This window comes from Orbicella franksi, chromosome 8, assembly GCF_964199315.1.
Source record: "Orbicella franksi chromosome 8, jaOrbFran1.1, whole genome shotgun sequence".
Taxonomy (NCBI): Eukaryota; Metazoa; Cnidaria; class Anthozoa; order Scleractinia; family Merulinidae; genus Orbicella; species Orbicella franksi.
Window position 1 is genome coordinate 11,889,646 of NC_138152.1, and position 17,622 is coordinate 11,907,267.

The 17,622-nt window shown below is 40.6% G+C and overlaps 3 protein-coding genes and 1 pseudogene across 3 annotated transcripts; all 4 read right to left on the reverse strand.

Moving 5' to 3' along the window:
* Nucleotides 1–1,019: 1,019 nt before the first annotated feature.
* On the reverse strand, nucleotides 1,020–9,164 carry LOC145495679 (uncharacterized; the record flags this gene model as incomplete). Its single annotated transcript, XM_081475301.1, has 3 exons — nucleotides 1,020–1,302; nucleotides 2,047–2,161; nucleotides 8,790–9,164. Coding segments are annotated over 3 exons (654 nt in total), but the record flags the coding sequence as incomplete, so codon positions are not given.
* LOC145495385 (uncharacterized) lies at nucleotides 4,390–5,045 on the reverse strand. Its single transcript, XM_081475003.1, has one exon. The coding sequence runs from the start codon at nucleotides 5,043–5,045 to the stop codon at nucleotides 4,407–4,409; it is 639 nt and encodes a 212-aa protein (XP_081331129.1). The 3' UTR covers nucleotides 4,390–4,406.
* LOC145495391 (protein CFDP2-like) lies at nucleotides 5,115–6,204 on the reverse strand (annotated as a pseudogene).
* Nucleotides 9,165–15,413: 6,249 nt separating the features above from the next.
* On the reverse strand, nucleotides 15,414–17,386 carry LOC145495401 (pancreatic secretory granule membrane major glycoprotein GP2-like). The gene is made up of 2 exons (XM_081475016.1): nucleotides 17,071–17,386; nucleotides 15,414–16,198 (listed from the first exon to the last, which is right to left on the reverse strand). The coding sequence occupies exons 1-2, from the start codon at nucleotides 17,081–17,083 to the stop codon at nucleotides 15,831–15,833; spliced, it is 381 nt and encodes a 126-aa protein (XP_081331142.1). The 5' UTR covers nucleotides 17,084–17,386; the 3' UTR covers nucleotides 15,414–15,830.
* Nucleotides 17,387–17,622: the final 236 nt, after the last annotated feature.

Sequence of the window (17,622 nt, forward strand, 5' to 3'; positions counted from 1 at the left end):
AAAGGCAAAAGATTGACGATTAGGGCTAATTTGTTTACGAAAATAGATCAACACGGCGATTCCGCCCGCAGCTGGGTGGGAAAATTCCCTCCTCTGCCGGAACCAATGGGATTGCGGAATTTTATTGGATTCCTTCCGCTCACCAACTGAGAAAAGGAAGAAAAACTACTATTCATAAAAACTATGTTGCACCTTCACAATTACGTCCGTTCCTTACAAATCCATCTTTGCACTGGCAATTGTACGATCCATCCGTATTCTTGCACTCAGAGTTGGCAACAGCATCACATGGGTCGACCTGTGCAGCGCACTCGTCGATGTCTAAAAACAAAGGGATGTAAGTGTTAGTATCTCAATAGAGGGTCTAGTGTCCCATTACGAGCATAAAAAGGAATTGTGGTGGAAAAACTTGTGGTTGAAATAAGCTACTTATAAAGTGAAAATAACAAAAAGGAAATCAAACAAACTTCAATAGAACCTTGTAACAAACGAAACCACTAGAAATGGCACCTGAATACACTACAAATTCTAAAACGTTTGCAAGGAATATAGAAACGCCTTTAACAGATACGTTTTGTTAGAGTAATCGTGTGGCTAGCTAACAGGAAATTGTCAATGTAATTAACCATGCAATTCTGCTCTATGTCGATCGATTGTCGACATTTCAACCCTATTACTTACACAACATTTAACCTGGTGTTATCTAGTTTCACGTTGCGTTGCAGCGCTGTACGCAGTAGCAGTGGAATTCGTTTACTTGTCAGAGTAAATTCTGTCTTAACTTTCAAAAAACTTCTCACTTCATTTCTTCTCCCCCACGGAAGGTGTAAATTAGGTCCTGGAGCCACGTTAATCCGGTCAATAGCCTCTCTGTCCTCCTTCTCCTCCCTCCCAACCCCCCCTCCCCCCTCTCCCATACTGGAGGTGAAGTTATGTTATGAAGTTATGACCCTGGAACTACACCCCCAAGTGTGTTTAGCATGAGTAAATCTGGGTCATGTGTCCGCTCACAGGCAAACTTTCACAAGGAAATACATGCTGGAAAGAAGAACAGATTAATGTTTCCCAGCAACTGGTTTCTACGAGACCATAATAGTCAAAAACGAATTGCTCGCGTTGCTTGCCCTTTTCCAGTAAATTATTTCCACGAAATATTAAGGCTGGTGATGTTTTCGGTTACGGTTATACCTGTTTCACACTGTGTTCCATTAAAGCCTGATGCGCAGCTGCAGTTGAATCCGTTCACTCGGTCTGTGCAGGTCCCGTTGTTCTTACAGGGATGCCTTGCACAGTCATCGATATCTGTTTAAGACAAGACAGACAGGACAGCCATTCTTATTCACTACATTATGGATCAAACGGATCACAACGCGCGAGAAAGTAGGTATATATTTTATATATATATATATATATATATATATATATATATATATATACAGAAATAGGAAACATCTTTATCAGATGTCCATCAATATCATAATTCAGTCAGAAGATTGCAAGGGATCTGCTCCTTGAAATACTGTTCCATGGAGAGACGATTTCTTGATTTCTCGGCGTAAAATGCACGGGGAAGAAAGAGAGAGAGAGCAGACCAGACCCCAATCTTTACACGAGCTCTCGAACAATGCGATCGTGTTGCCTCAAGGCATACATAAATGTTATTGGTCTTGGCCTTGTCATTTATAGAGGGATTTTCCACTTTCGTATACTTTTAAGACTAGGGTATAAGTTTAAACTTCAAATTTAAAAATAAAATTTGAAATATATTTTTTAAAAATACAATAAAACTGAGTTACCGAGAAACGTTTAACACAATATTTCGATGTCGCTATGACATAAAATTAAAAAAAAAAATCTGTCTCAGTATATACAACGTACGCAGTGTGAGGTAATGAAACAAACCAATGTTTTTTATAGCAGTGAGGTAAGGTAAGAAAAAGTAACTTTATTTAGATTCGGCTGGGCGACTTCTTCTTTATGAAGAGCATATTATAACATGTCATATCAAGTAACTCTATCATCTTTTAAGTTTTATCGTCGTCTTACCTGTTTGGCAAATACGTCCTGTGTATCCTTTTGCACAAAGGCACACAAAGCTGTTTTTCTCATAAATTGAAACGCAAGTTCCACCGTTCTGGCACGGTCCACTCATACATGGAGACTAAGAAATAACCTGAAATTTAGTAACTGAAGGTAGGCTAAGCTAAACTAAGCTAAGACAAACCCCGTAGAGACCATCAGGTGATGAATGACCATTCTACTTCTTGTATATATCGCTAATCAACACAGAAGCTCAATGGCAGAGAGAAAAAGTTGAAAGCTTTCTCGCTGGGAATTCACTTCGATCGATGATGAAAAACATGATAGCGGCCTCCCAACCTCAGTCGGACCAGAAATTGGTTAACCATAACGCAAGAAAGCATCTCTTCCAGAATCTTTGTGATTGTATAATATTTCACCTACTGAAATTGTGCTGATAACTGGACACAAAAATATAAATTAATTCGCTAAATAACTATTCGGCTCTTTTTCAACAGCACATCTCGGCCGATTTATCCGGATACAAGGGACAGAAACCTTCTGGTTGTGTAATGATTCCGTCTTCACCGAAAATAAGAATGGATGAAATTACGGCAACATCGACAGTTCAGCCCAACACAAGTACAGGACCTTAATCTATTTTTACTAGTGCCAAGAAGGACAAGTGAATGTTTTCACAACTGCTCGGTTCTGAAAAGCTAAGAGTTTGAACAAAAAGAGTTTAAAAGACAGCGAACTATTTTCAGTGACAGTGACGAAAGCTATTTTCTGCGGGCTGTATGATACAGAGCAGCGTAAATGCAATATTAGCCGACGTGCTGACATTTTGGAGAAATAACATGAGGTAAATCGTGTTCAAAAAGAAAATTACATGGTGGCCTGAAGAATATAGATTTTATTTTCTCGGGTTAAAAACAATATTTTACAAGTCGAAAATATATATATTTTTTTATCACTCGCACTGCCATCACTCACACTCACTCATCCTCATCGCGCCTATGAGGACTCTTGAAGCCGGCCAGAAGATCACGCCATCCACCCCGGTCTGAGGCCGATGCAACAGCAGCTCCCCATGTATGCCATCCGAGCTTGTTCTTTTCCATCTCCACGGTTCTTTTCCGCGTCTTTCTCGGTCGACCTCGCCTCCTCTTACCTTCAGGTGCCCACGCAATACAGTCCTCAAAATGTTGTCAGGACTTTTCCTCAATACATGTCTTAACCATCGGCATCTTCTCACCCGTATAAGGCCTGACCTCGGCGTACTACCTATGGCTTCGTACAGCTCTTCGTTGCTCAGATAGTTGGGCCAGAATCTCCTCAACACCCTCCTCAAGCATGTGCAGTGAAACACATCCAGTTTGATGAGATCAGTTGCTGTCACCCTTCACATTTCGGCTCCATACAACAGCACGGACAGCATGTTCGAGCTCAGGATGCGCAACTTGGTCTTCTGGCTGAATCTGCCTGACCTCCAGATGTTCTGGAGTCTGGTGAATGCAGTTCTCGCTAGTGCTAGTTGTCTCTAGATGTCTGCTTCTGCGCCGCCAAGTTTGTCAAGTACTGAACCTAAGTACACGGAGGATTTTACATCTTCCATCTCCTCTCCTTCTATCCTGATGTAGTCCGTACATCTGTGGTTCATCCTAAGCGTCTTTGTTTTGCGCGGGTTGATCTTAAGCCCAACAATGCTGCCAGTGGCTGCTAGCCTATCGGTCTTCTCCTGGAGATCAGCAAATCTGCTTGAGATCAGAGCAACATCGTCAGCATAGTCCAGGTCTTCTAGAACTGATATGAATTTCCATCTCAAGCCGCGTCTCTTATCATTTGTGTGCCGCATGACCCAGTCCATGATCAACACCAAGTTGAAGCCAGACAACACACACCCTCGCCGCACGCCACTCTTCACTTCGAACCAGCTAGAATACCTTCCGCCTTCTGTGACGCAGCTTGAGCTCGGATGATGTAGTTCCTTAATAGTCCTGATAAAGATGTCAGGGATGCCATACTGCCCCATAATGTCCCAAAGTCTCTCTCGGATAATGCAATCGAAAGCCTTCGAAAAGTCAACGAAGTTAATGTACACTGGTGGTTGCCATTCCTGGCACTGCTCAAGGATATTCCGAAGAGCAAAGATTTGCTCAGAGGTTCCCCTTCAAGATCGAAATCCTGCCTGCTCCTGCCTAATCATCTCGTCCACGCCACTCTTCACTCTGTCAATAAGGACCCTGCATAGGATTTTGCTTGGTACGGAGAGTAGGGATATACCGCGATAGTTATCACACTGAGTGAGGTCACCCTTCCTCGGCACTTTCACTATGAGCGACTTCTTCCAGTCCTGTGGTACACATTGGTCTTTCCAGATTGTGTTAAAGTAAGTGGAGTTGTTTCACAGCATCCTTCTCGGAGCACTTGAGCAACTCGGCACTGATGCCATCTATCCCTGAACTCTTGCCATTCTTCAGACGGTGGATCGCTTTCCTAACTTCAGCAATTGAGATGTCACCAGTGTCGATGCTTGTGATAACCTCAGGTGCTTGATCTATTACTGGTAGGGGTATGTCAGGTCGTTGTACATTCAAAACTTCCTTAAAGTGCTCCCTCCACCTTTGAAAGACTTCGTCTTCATTTACAAGATGCCTGCCCTCTTTATCTTTGATGGTAGTCATTTTCCTTCCTTGTCCAGCTATCTTTCTAGAGATCTGGTACAGGTCACCACTGCAGTTGTTTCTGGCTGCTGTCTCAGCGTCTTCTTCTAAGTCGTTCAACCATCTCCGCTTGTCTGCCCGAGCGCTGGCTTTCACTTCCTTGTCCTTCACAGCATATGCAGCAGCGGTTCTTTCCTTCATGCGGGCAGACCGTGTACATCCCATCTTCTCCTTTAACCCTCGTCTCTTTTCAATCTTCCTGTAGGTCTTCCCCCTGATCCAGTCTTTCTTCACTCTCTTCTTCTCTCCCAGCACCTTCTTGGCACTCTCGTTGTAGACCTCCTTGAATCGTCCCCACATCTCTTCGATATCAGCTGCGTCATTCGTCCCCAACACCTGGCATCGCTTGCTCACTTGCAGCCGAAATACCTATTTGACACAGGAATCTCGAAGCTTCTTGATGTCAAAGATGATCCTCTCCTTCCTCTTCCTCTTTGTGGTGCATAGTTTCAGGATAACCTTTTCCATCACCATGTGATGGTCCGAGTTGGCATCAGCCCCTCTCATTGCTCGGGTGTCCATCAGCGAACCTCTGTGTCTACCATTGATAGTGATATGGTCGATTTGATTCCCATCTCTTGCATTCGGGGAGGTCCACGTAATCTTATGAATGTCTCTATGCTTGAATAGAGAGCCTCCAATCACCAAGTCGTTGTTGCCATAGAACGTCGCTAGCCTCTCTCCGTTCTCGTTCATTCCTCCAAGTCCATGTCGTCCCATCACCTTCTCCCATCCTTCATTGCCCTCTCCGATTTTGGCATTCAGGTCCCCATCACAATTAGTACATCATGTCTGGGTGTTGTTTCAACCTCCCGCTGCAGTTGTTCATAAAATTCTCCCCTAGATTCGTCATCTGCGTCACTGGTGGGCGCGTACACTTGGATAACAATGAGTTTTGCATAGCGTGAGCTGCAGCGTGCGCTCATGATTCTCTCGTTGACAGGGTTCCAGTTCGTCAATCGTCTTTTCGGTTTGCGTAATCAAGTATCTTTATGGGATGCAGTGATTAGCCGCACGCCCAACCCCCAAACTGGAGGGCCAGTGACTACCATTACGCCTGGCCTCTACCCTTTGACCTGCCCGCCAAGGTTAGACATGCTGGAGGAAGACCCCCCGTCGGTATAGCTCTCAGGGTCATTGAGGCACGCAAGCTCCTCCACCACGACAAGGAAGATATGGCCGCCCTGCCATATCCTCTATATATTTATTTTTACCACATTTAACCCGCAATTTTTTGTACAATTTTGGCCGCAAATTTCAAGTGACGAGATCTAATTCCTGTGTCGAGTTTTTTTTTTTCTCTTTTGCTCCATGAATAATAAATAGGACATGGAGTTAGACTGCGTGTTAGGTTTTGTTTTGCGAGCTTCCAGGTTTTACCTACTCAGTCGAGTCTCTAGGTTGTGTTTGTGTTAATTGTCGTTTGAGCAAAACTAGGCTCGCCCGCTCTTCTGTCATATTTATATTTTACTGCTTTCATTAGGCTGCGCTCTTTTGTAAAATATTGTTTTTACTACTCAAAAAAACATCTTTTTATTTATATCCTGAGCCGCCCTGTCACATCCTCTGTATATTCATTTTTCACCCCGTTTAATTAACAGGCAATTTCGTTTGAAAGAAAATACGGGTGCACAGTTTTGGCCGGAAATTTTGAAGTGACGAGATCCTTTTTACTTCGTTTATGTATGAGACAGTGAGTTAACCTGCTTGTTAGGTTTAGTTGTGCGAGCTTCAAGTTCGAACCCACCTAGTTCAATTCCGATCATAGTTTTTGGTTGTGTTTACTCGTACTGAACGAAATTAGTCCGCTTAAGTCAAGTATTCCGTTATATTTAATTTTCACCCGTTTCTGTAACAGGCGGCGCTAATTTGCAAAACACGCCCTCGATATATTCATTTTTCACCGCCGTCCTGTTATATCTTCTACATGTTGTCTTTTTACCTGAGGCTCGTTTAACAGGAAATAAACAGGATAAAGCATTTATTGGATAAGAAGACATTGCTTCTACTTATGGATTCTTTTATCTTCAGTAAGCTGTTCTACTGTTCTACTGTCTGGTCGAACACAAGCAAGTCTAACATCGAGAAATTACAGTTGGTGCAAAATTTTGCTGCACGTATTGTATTGGGACTCCGAAAGTACGACCATATCTCACAAGGCATCAAATCCTTGAATTTGCCGCAGGTCAGCGATAGACTCCACATAAATGACGCTGTGATGACTTTCAAATGTATTCATAATCTTGTTCCAGACTACTTGATTGATAAATTCATTTTCCGATCTCAAATCGCTACAAGAAACACCAGACAGAGTAATGACTTAAACATTCCACGTTGCCGACTGGCTACCGGACAAAGATCATTTGCATATCGCGGAGCAAAAATCTGGAATGAGCTGAGTGATGATTTGAAAAGTTTACCTTCTGTGAAAGCTTTTAAGGGACACTTGATCAAACATATTTTAAATGTTAATAATGTAAATTCTTAATATTCAATTCTAAACTTTGTAAATTTTTAAATCTTTAATACTGTAATTAATTTTAGACTCCTTTCCCATTTTGTTTATTCATTTTAATTGACGTATTTTTATCATTTTTATTCCTTTTGTAACTGAAAAGCCCCTTTGGGGAGTTGCAAATAAAGTATGTATGTATGTATGTTTTTAGGGGAAAGTGAGTGCTTAATTTTTGTCGGAGAGATCTTCCTGTGTGGATGTGTTTTGCTTCATGAAAAATAAATGAGACCTGCTTGTTATGTTTTGTTGTGCGAGCTTCAAGGTCGAACCTTCTCAGTTCGTCTTTAGTTTCAGCTTTGTGCTTGTGTTCGCTCGTAATTGTCGGTTGAGCGAAGTTAGGCCTCTCAAGTCATCTATACCGTTATATTTATCTTTTATTTCTTTTTACAGGCTGCGCTCGTTCGTAAAATCTTGTTTTTATTACTCAAAAATAAACTTGTATCTCTGCGCGCCGCCCTGTTATTTCTTCTATGTATTTTTTTACAGAAAATTTTTGTAGAAAATATTGACCGTGTAATTTTTTACGCAAAGTTTGAAGCGACGAGATCTTTCTGTGCCGAGTTTTCTTGTTTGATGAAAAATAAATGAGAGAGGAAGATAAGCGGCTTTGAGGTTTTTGTTGAACGAGCTCCAAGGTCTAACCCAGTTCGATTTTAGTCTTGAAATTGTGATTGAGTGTGTTCACTTCTAATTGTCGGTTGAACGAAATTAGGGTTCTCAAAGTCAACTATACCGTTTTCCCCGCCTTTAACTGCCAATTTTTGCAGGACAAAATGTGCACGAGCACGTAATTTTCTGGAGATTTTGAAGCAAACTTCCACGCCAAACCTTGAATTTCCAAATCAAAGGGTGGTGAATGGCCCTTCAAAAACCATGTGTCTCGCAAAATGTTCGTCGAATTTTACTGTACTTCCAGTTCAGTTTTTTCAATACACTTTGAAGTCCGGTTTAATTTCTCAATTTAGAAAGTAGCAAATGTCTCGGGCGCGCTATTTTCGCCTTCTCCCAAAGTCCCGCAGTTGCCATTCGCCACCGCTTTATGGGAGCTTCAAGTTCTAACCTACTCAATCTGAGTCTTAAAGTTTGTGCTTGTGTTTACTTGTAATTGTCGGTTGAAAGCAATTTTAACAGGCAATTTTTGTATGAAAAAATGAGTCGCAGTTTGTGCCGGAAAATTTGACCAGACGAGATCTTCCGCTTTGTGGGTGTTTTTTGCGGCATAAAATATAAACATGAATGAGGCAATGAGTTAAACAGCTTATTAGGTTCTGTTGCGCGAGTTTCAAGGTCGAGCTTACTTAGTTCAAGAGCTGAGCTTACTCTTGAGTTTACTTGTAACTGTCAACTGAACAAAATTAGGCCTCTTAATTCACATGTCTGATTCAGTTTACATTGGTGACATCTATATTGAAAGTGTACATTGTTGAAGAAAACGTTTGATCCGTTTTCTCTCTAGCTCTTGAAGAAAGTAGTTTGCTAAAACGAACTTATCAAAATGCATTTCAAAGAGTTTGTCATTAAGTACTTACCCCAATACTGAAGTGATGGAAAAGTTGGCTGCTGATGAACTTGCCCGAGTTGTTGTACTTGTCAGATGGAAGTAGTTCACATAAGATTCTTCCGTTGATGTCATAAAATGCAGCCAGGTTGAAGGAGAAACATGACGGTATGTTAACACATGCAAAGCCACATTCTTTTCCGTTGAGGACATAATCAGTACCAAGACTTGTAATGTTTAAGTACGAGAACTTGTGGGCCTTAAAGTTGGCAAAAGTGACGCCATTGTGAACTCCTCGGCTGATACTTTGAGCGCGTGCATCAATGACGTTAGGTGAACCTGTGTTGATTTCATCCGCAAAGACATGATTACGAAGTCTCTCAAAGGTTTTCACTAAGTTCTGAATCGGTTAAAGAACATGCATTTTTGTTAAAGAAAGTATATAAATGGAGCGGTACCTTTTGAACTTGGAATGGCGCTGAACGATATCGTCAAAGCCAAAACCATGGTAGAACATTGAAAAAGATCCATCCGAAACATGGATCAGGGCCGCCAAGTTCCGCGGCTTACTACCTATAAATTATGACGAATGATGCACCACTCGAAGCTGTTTACAAGGAATATGAATATTTTTCCAGAACGTCTGTTTTTGCGAAATTGAGAAGATTCACTTTCAATGTAGATTATTAAAGACTTTCGGGCGCGATATTCTAATTATACTGCATACGTTCTGAACGAAATTAATATTTTTCCAGAACGTCTGTTTTTGCGAAATTGAGAAGATTCACTTTCAATGTAGATTATTAAAGACTCTCGGGCGCGATATTCTAATTATACTGCATACGTTCTGAACGAAATTAATGTATTCATTTCGATGCTAATGGCTTTTGTTAGGGCGTTATCGACCAAGTTGCCAGGAGGAATGAATAAATATATTCCAAAACATAAAAAAAAATGTTATTTTCTGTAACCTTACTGATGATCATGGAGGGGAAACGAAGTAAAATCTGTTTTTCAGTGGAAATTTTTCGTCAGAGAAATGTTTCCTAGTTGCAACGTCTATTTTGAGCGAATTTAAGTGTGCGTGTTCCGTTTCGTGGCAATAAATGATGTATTTTGTTTATACATGTAATTTGAACACAAAACCACCTGGCTAGTTGGCTTCATTAGTTGTTTTATTAGCCTGTAGTGAATGTTGCCGGTCGAATCGTATTATTTTCAGTGCATTAAAAGAAATTATTTATTAATTACATGTTTTACAAATAACTTTTATCCATATCTTCCTCGAAGTACACGAAACTTTCTGATTCTTAGTATCCAATCAAATGTAGCACTGGTCAATTCGAGCCACGAGTCAAGATCGAGTCAAGTTCAATTTTTCTCCCTGTTATTCTTTTTGTTGTTTGGTCTTTTGGTTTTAATTGCTGTGTGAAAATGATGCACCAGGGGTGCAAGACCAGCAGGATGGACTTATTATGTTTTGTCCGCCGTTTGTGAGAGTAATTTCCCACATTGGTTCGCATCTGCTTTTCAAAGAAGTAAAGATTACCCGGCATTCATTAATTTTCCTCACAGATTCTGATTCAGGCAGGAGTTGCCTTTCAACGAAACACCGTCAAAATTGACGCGAAATATAAAAAAAATAAGCATTTCGTGGCACTCCAGCGTTGTCTTGTAGCTTCCACAGGGACCCCTAACACGAAATAATAGATTCCAACCCATTCTCTTGCGGCCATATTGGTGGATAATATTGGTTTTGTGTAAAACACTTATTATTTTTTTTTTTAATCACAATTATCATATCCAACGTATTCTTCCCTTGTGTCCGGGTTATATGGAAAAGACTTCTTCGCAAAGTTAGAAGATGGCGAGGCGCAGAGAGGAATACCGGTGGTCTTAAGCTTGTATGGTTTCAAAATGCAGTAACCACGATCGCTTCTGCAGTAGCCTCCTACAAAGACGCTTGTCGCGGTCGTCACGCTCGTCACGTTCTTCACACTCCTCACGCAAGTTTCGTGTCAAACCTCACTGACTCTTGCCAGGATTAGGAACGTCGAAAGCCGTCATGTGTAAATAATATGTAAAAAATCATTTGCTCATAATGCTTTCGACATTGCTGATCCTGGCAGTTGCAGGACGCGTGTCGCACAAGAACCTAATGAATGAATGCCCTAGCTCACCAACAGTCTCTCTATAGCTCAGTGGTTAGAGCGCCGGTATCTGGGGGCATGGGTTTGAACTCTGATTGTTTTCTTTGTCCTGCACTCGTGCAAACATTTCATCTCTATCATTTATTCACCGAGCTGCAAATTTACCGTCTCTCATTATCATTCGATGCATTTATTTTTTCCTTTTTATTGGCCGAGAGCCCAACACGTGACCTGCCTACAAATTGTGGTCTGCTCATGCGTAGTAACGTCTGAATGTATTTTGCTGCAAATAATATTCTGCTCATGCGTAGTTGTAACCACGCTCTTGTGTGAAAGATGGGAGAGAGTGGTTTATTGTGAAAGAAAAAACTTGGTGATTAAATGCTAAAACAATTATTGAACTCGAACATACTTTTCGCGCTAGACCACATCACCCGAAAACAATTGACCAAGGCGAAATATTGAGGCCTAGGAAATGGACGAGCATGCTAGGCAGGCATGTCTACTGAACAATCAGGTCTGTCTTGGGGTATTTCACGGGAATATCCCCCCAAAATTTGCATCACTTGTATAAGTTCAACTGTACAAAACTTGACAAAATGTTAATAGGCCTAGTTTTGACTGGTTCTATTTGTGAAGGTAATTAAAAGGTGCGGCAGTTACAAGATGACTGCGAAAAATTCCCTTCAAATGAAGTTAAAATTTTGCGGAAAATAATAGATACATGTATTCCAAGCATTGCAAGCGGCTGCTTTCAATAAACTTTATTTAGATTCACGATCTGAAACGTGTACATCAGGTTTTTTTTAAACTAACATATAGTTACAGAATTATGGCGCTCATGTCTGGATGCAACAACTGTCTGAACTATCGAGTTTACAGTTTGTACTTCTAATTTAATCAATCGAATCATGTGTTTATCCGCCCTCAAGTAGCATACAGCTCACAAATTTTTCCATGCAAATCTCTATAGGTAGACTGGAAAAATTTAAATGGAAAGAAGTTATTCTTCACCGTATTTCTTATGTGTTCAACACGGACGTCAAGTTAATCCGTTTAAACCAAACCATGATTATGTGGCATGTTTTGATTCCCAACAGAAACACCTTACCCGATCCTTTTCGAGTGACCATCATATGTTCCATCCAGACTGCTGGCACAATTAAACAACAAAACAGTATTTACACCGACAGGTCGTAACTGTATCACGCATTCAGGAAGGATGCCTTTACTAACGCAGAGGGTTTTTTGTCTAAAATCCCAAGGTAATTCAGATTAATTTGCTTTAACTTTGCCTTGCTATGCTGAGGGATTGGATTAAAAGAAGCCTAGCGCTAAATTCTCTAGCGCTCCCAATTAAGACCCGCTCGCACATACATCTTTTCTCGAGTTTCATGCCGTCGGCATGTACTTGCTGCGAGTTCAATATTGGCTCAGTGGATTGTCTGTTTCCTTTTTGTTTGCATGGTAAGGGTGACTACCTTGGTTCTGGTTTTACGACAGTTAGCTAAAAGATTCTCTATGTGTTAAAATTAATATTAACATTATTTTCTTCGATAAGTCAATACTAAACATTGTATTTTACGTTATGTCATTTAGCACTCCGCTAAACTGATATTGGGCCTGAGTGTAGTTTGAAAATTGCAGTTAGATTGAAAGAAAACGGAAAAAATGACTGCTTGAAAATTAATTTGTTGCTGGTCGAATCTATAAGGGAAATAATAACTTCATGGGACGCAAAAATGTCAGGGAATACTGAGATTAGGTGGGATAAAAGTAAGTTTCATTCTTATTTCGTTAACTTGAATGTTAATTCAATGTTTATTTGTTGCTACTTGAAATCTATTTTTGAACAAATTAATTAACAATAATTTCAATGCTTTTCTTTTGACTCCTGGTGCCTTTTCACGGAAAGCTTGGCATGCTACTAGGGCCCTTAAATGAACTGTACTGCGGCAGTAAATATAACTGAACACACATGTAGGGTACTATGTATAACTTATATTAGGCCCGGGTCGCACTAGAGCCAATTTTGTTTGTATAAGTAAAAAATCTGTCAAGATCAACAAGTAGCGTAAAATAAGCGCGACCCCCAGTCTCAAAAACTTGCCAAATTTTTGCGGATTGCCAAAATTTCGCCAATCTTCAAAGAAGCCGAAGTGCTTCCTCGGAGGCTTCCAAATTTTGGCAAAGCAAACAATTTTGCTATTCTAACCATTTAAATGTCATATTTTTTAAAACATGCCGGGATAAAATTACGGCGAGAAAATAACTTTGACGGCTAGTCCAGTTTGGCGCGTGCGATGGCGGGACAAAATCATTTTTTACCCGGTCCATCTGACGCTTTTTTCAGTTATTTCAATGCAAACGAGGAATATAAGCGGCGTTTTTATTCAAATTCTTATGACTCGTGCCCTGGATCTGGTTACTGGCAGCAATTTGAAGAGATGGCTAAAGCGAGACAATCTTCTTCCATCGCAAGTGGCGCAAGCAACAACACAAACGCAAGCCGAGCAAAAGTGCTCTTCCAACTATGGGCCGGAACTCACGAGTTGCTGTATAGCGGAGAGTCAAGAACATACAACGTGGATAAAAATCTGCGAAGAGAAACTCTCGGATGATTAATTGTTACGTATATTTCAATCAGCAACGTTTTGGTTCCAGCATGTTGGCCTAATGCGACCACTGTCAAAATTTGGAACTTACGAAATTTTTGCCAATTATTTTCCTCGCCAAAAATTGGAAATATTTTAAACAAACAAAATTGGCTCTAATGCGACCTGGGCCTTAACAATGATAATTATTAGGGAGTTTAAGCAAATCGCTACGGCTGGCTCTAATAGGGCTGCCGGAAGTAAATTTGCGCCAAAATGAGACACTGCGCATCTACGTCGGTTGCATCCAGCCGTAGCGTGAAATCTGACTACGTGAGTCGGATGTTTTGCCGTAGTGGTCACTACCTCGGGTTTATTTCGCTTCTCTGGCCCTTTTCAACGGACATCTCGGCATTTTAAGAATTCCATTGGATACTATATCCTTTAAACTCAATTTAAGTCAAAGATTGTGTCAAGGTTGCCTTTCATAAGCTTGTAAATCCGTATCCTGAATTTACGATAAGTTTTGGCAAAGGTGTTGGAATGGGGAAGCGAGTCAAGTGAAATATTCGTGTTGAGCACGAGGTTGTTTTTCTTCGGTTAAGTTTGCTTTGAGGGTTTAGTGAAGATGTTTTATATCTGGATAACTATACGATGCTATTTTGCTTCTTTGAGTATTGATATATTTGTGTTCTTAACTCGATATTCTTTGAGATGTTTGTCTCTGAAATTATATATTTCATCCATGAAAATTGTTATGGTACAAAGTGTATGGCATTCGCTTTCGCTCAGAAATAATCTGTTCGTCCTACCGAATAACGGCCATCGTCCTTTGAGCGAAGCTATTTGGCTGTGAGAAGCTAAATAAAAGAGATTTGTATTTCGCTTTACTCGCTAAACTTAAAATTTGGCAGACCACCGAGACGTACTCTCCCCAGACCTTTTCAGTCACGGCAGCCGTAGTAGCACCAGCCGTCGTGATTTGCTTAAACTCCCTATTATCATGTGTAATCCAACTTGTATAATTCAACTTGTATGCACTTTGCTTTACACTGTAATGCAAATGAGAAAAGTTAAAAAGGGTTATTGATATTCATTGCTTATTAAATAACAAAGGTACTGGACGTATATCTATAAGTGACTATTGTCCGTTTATATACCTTATACCATGTTGGCACTATAGCTTAAATATATTTACAAATTAAATTATTTAAGCATAATTAATACAGGGGAATGGCAAGTCCTCTCAATTAACTATGATGTAAGCGAGTTACTACATTTTATGTAATAACGAATATGAAAACTAAGGATTAATTTGGGAGAAAATGTCTTTATTAGGTTGAAAAAAATCCTGCATTGAAGAATTATGCAAAATGTAAAGCAAATCGATGTGAAGAAAAGTGAAATTCTCCTATGAAAACACCGAAGAGAGTTTGAGATAGACGATTGGCTAAAGGAAAGAGAAGATTTAAATACTGAATTTTTTCTTGACTCGCTTACCCACACAGAGATATATATTTTTTTCGATAGCGTGAAGAAACAGGCAAAATTTCTGCAAGAGAATTTTTGGGGGGCACATGATTTACCGGTTCAGCAAGCCCAACGGGAATCAGCAGCCTTAGAACTTCCAGTGATGAGATAATTTCTTTTGTAAAATCCGCCATATTGTACCTACAGAGTTGCACAACCGTCATTTCATATCAGCCGACATTTTCAGCCGTGCTAGGAATTGATTCTCTCTTCTCTACCTGCCCTGTACAGGCGCCTGACGCTGTCGCATTCATTGGTACTACGGCGGCTAAAACTTTGTCACGCCTTGTGTACATCACCCTCACTTTGTCATAGATGAGAGGCCCTGGGGACGAGGTTGGGCTGAATATTGATAAAATTATCAAATTGTCAGGGTTTTTTTTTTTTTTTTTTTTCTAATCACACTGCACTTCCGTCTCTATCAACGAAAACAAATGGATTTCTCAAATCCCCGACAGAACTATGCGCTCGAGCGGGGGCCGAAATCTTCCTGCGTTGATTCAATAGCGTTACCTTTTTACAAAAAAGTATTTCAAAACATTTTCTTAGCAGCTCAGTGAACATTTTTCTTGGACGAAAATGTTTTCTTTGCTAATTTTTACAGGACTTAGAGGTTACCAGTCGTCGTAAGAACTTGAGGGAAAAGAAATGGCAAAGATCAAAAGTCACACTTATCCTGGACTAACTTAGTAGTGCTTTGAACAGCCAGGCTTTGATTAAGTTTTGCTGTAAGTAATAATACCAGGCAGTATCCACTAATACTCAGCTGAAACACAAATCCCAAAAGCCATGGCCGGATTAGTCAGTACCACAATAACGTACGCTACATCCCCACCCCCCTGGGTCAGTCAACTTGTAGATAAAGTAGGAAGTGCAGTTTTTAACTTCAATGTAGACTGACGATTGGCAACATATTCCAAACTCATTAATGCAGACTTTTCTTGTGACTGTACCCTCAGCCACTGTAGGATGATCTTCACTTAACCAGGCAGGGAAGTTTGCACCACATCTGCCCATCGGTGGACATGTGGTCACCATTTTTGTGCCTGCAGCTCTTTCAAAACGATACCAGGCATTGAGGGTTCTGTCACATTTGGGGTTTACTGTTACGTAGTCATATTTTCTTTCTGCATCTGTCAGAGTTTGGTAGTTCTTACATATGTCAGCTAAAAAATAAGCAAATAAATACGTAAATAACTCTCCCCTCCGTAGAAGCCTCTTTCGTGCTGTGTTGTGGGTTGTTGCTTGTAGTCTTAATAATGGTAATAGGACTGAGTGGAGACCAATTCGGTCTGTAATCATACGAGTGATTAACAAAATCGGACGACCGTGAAGCGGGAGTCCGATTTGTTAATCACGAGTATGATTACAGACTGAATTGGACGACACGATGTCCTGTTACCAATTAATCAAAACTATGACAAAATTCGAGAAACGAACAAACCATCGATTGAGCGCTGAACGATTAAACGTCGTTATGAATGCTCAAAAACACAGCAGTTTACTCAACAAAGTGCACCGCAACAGCGCGCACAAAATGACACGTACTGTCCAATTACAAGCATGACGCGTACACTGTCCAATTAATGCTCAAATTGGGCTGCTGATAGCCAATCACGTTGGAGAATTTTGTTATAGTTTTGATTAACTTGGTAACTTCATGCATGCTGTTCCATTTCATTTAACAATTATTCACCGAAGTGGAGGTGAATAGTACATGCTAATCACCTCCGAGTGAACCAATCAGAGCGCGCGAAAAGCACTATTCACTTGTGTGGTGTATACTAAAAACAATTATTGGATGAGGATTTTGTGATATCCAGAAAAATCAAGGTCGAGGTGGGGGTGATCATCCGAAGCCGAAGGCTGAGGCTGATAACCCCTGACATGATGTGATTACCCGTGACCCAGAGTGTCCTTCACATGATTATTGTATAATTTGCAGCTAGATGACGTCGGAAGAGGAGGCGGGAGAGTGGAAGCTTATTGGAGGAAGCGGAAGCACTAAACCGAGGTAAAACCCCGGACGTCTATTTACCTTGGTCAGGCATGTCACAAGGAGCCAACACTATCTCGTCAGGTTTAATTGAATCGAACCAGTAATAACCGCTGACTACATTTTCTTCTTCACTCGCCCTGATCTCGGCGCACGACTCAGCTGGCAACTCGGGAACGGATCCAAGGGGAACTAAAAATATAGAAAAGACAAATAACACTGCTCTTTCAGGGTTTTTGTGTCATAATTGTCTCGCTCTCTGCGAGCATTGTTCTCAGTCCTCAGAATATAGAGAGATTTCGGGTACCTTTATGTAAGAGACGAATACTCTTCTTATAAAAAAAAAGATAGAGATAAACACTCAAAGAAGAACAATACCTCTTCCATCTAATCGTTTAATATAGAGCCGATCGCTGTCCGGAACAAAATCTTCAGGTCTGGCTTCTTTGGTGCGGTTGTTCAACTCACATATGCCTTGGCTGATGACGTAGTTAAAGCTTTGACATCTGATGTCATGGTTACACTTGTCTACACACTTCAACCAGTTTGCAGTTTTCTTGGCCATGAAGATATGTCTTTTTAACATCATGCCGG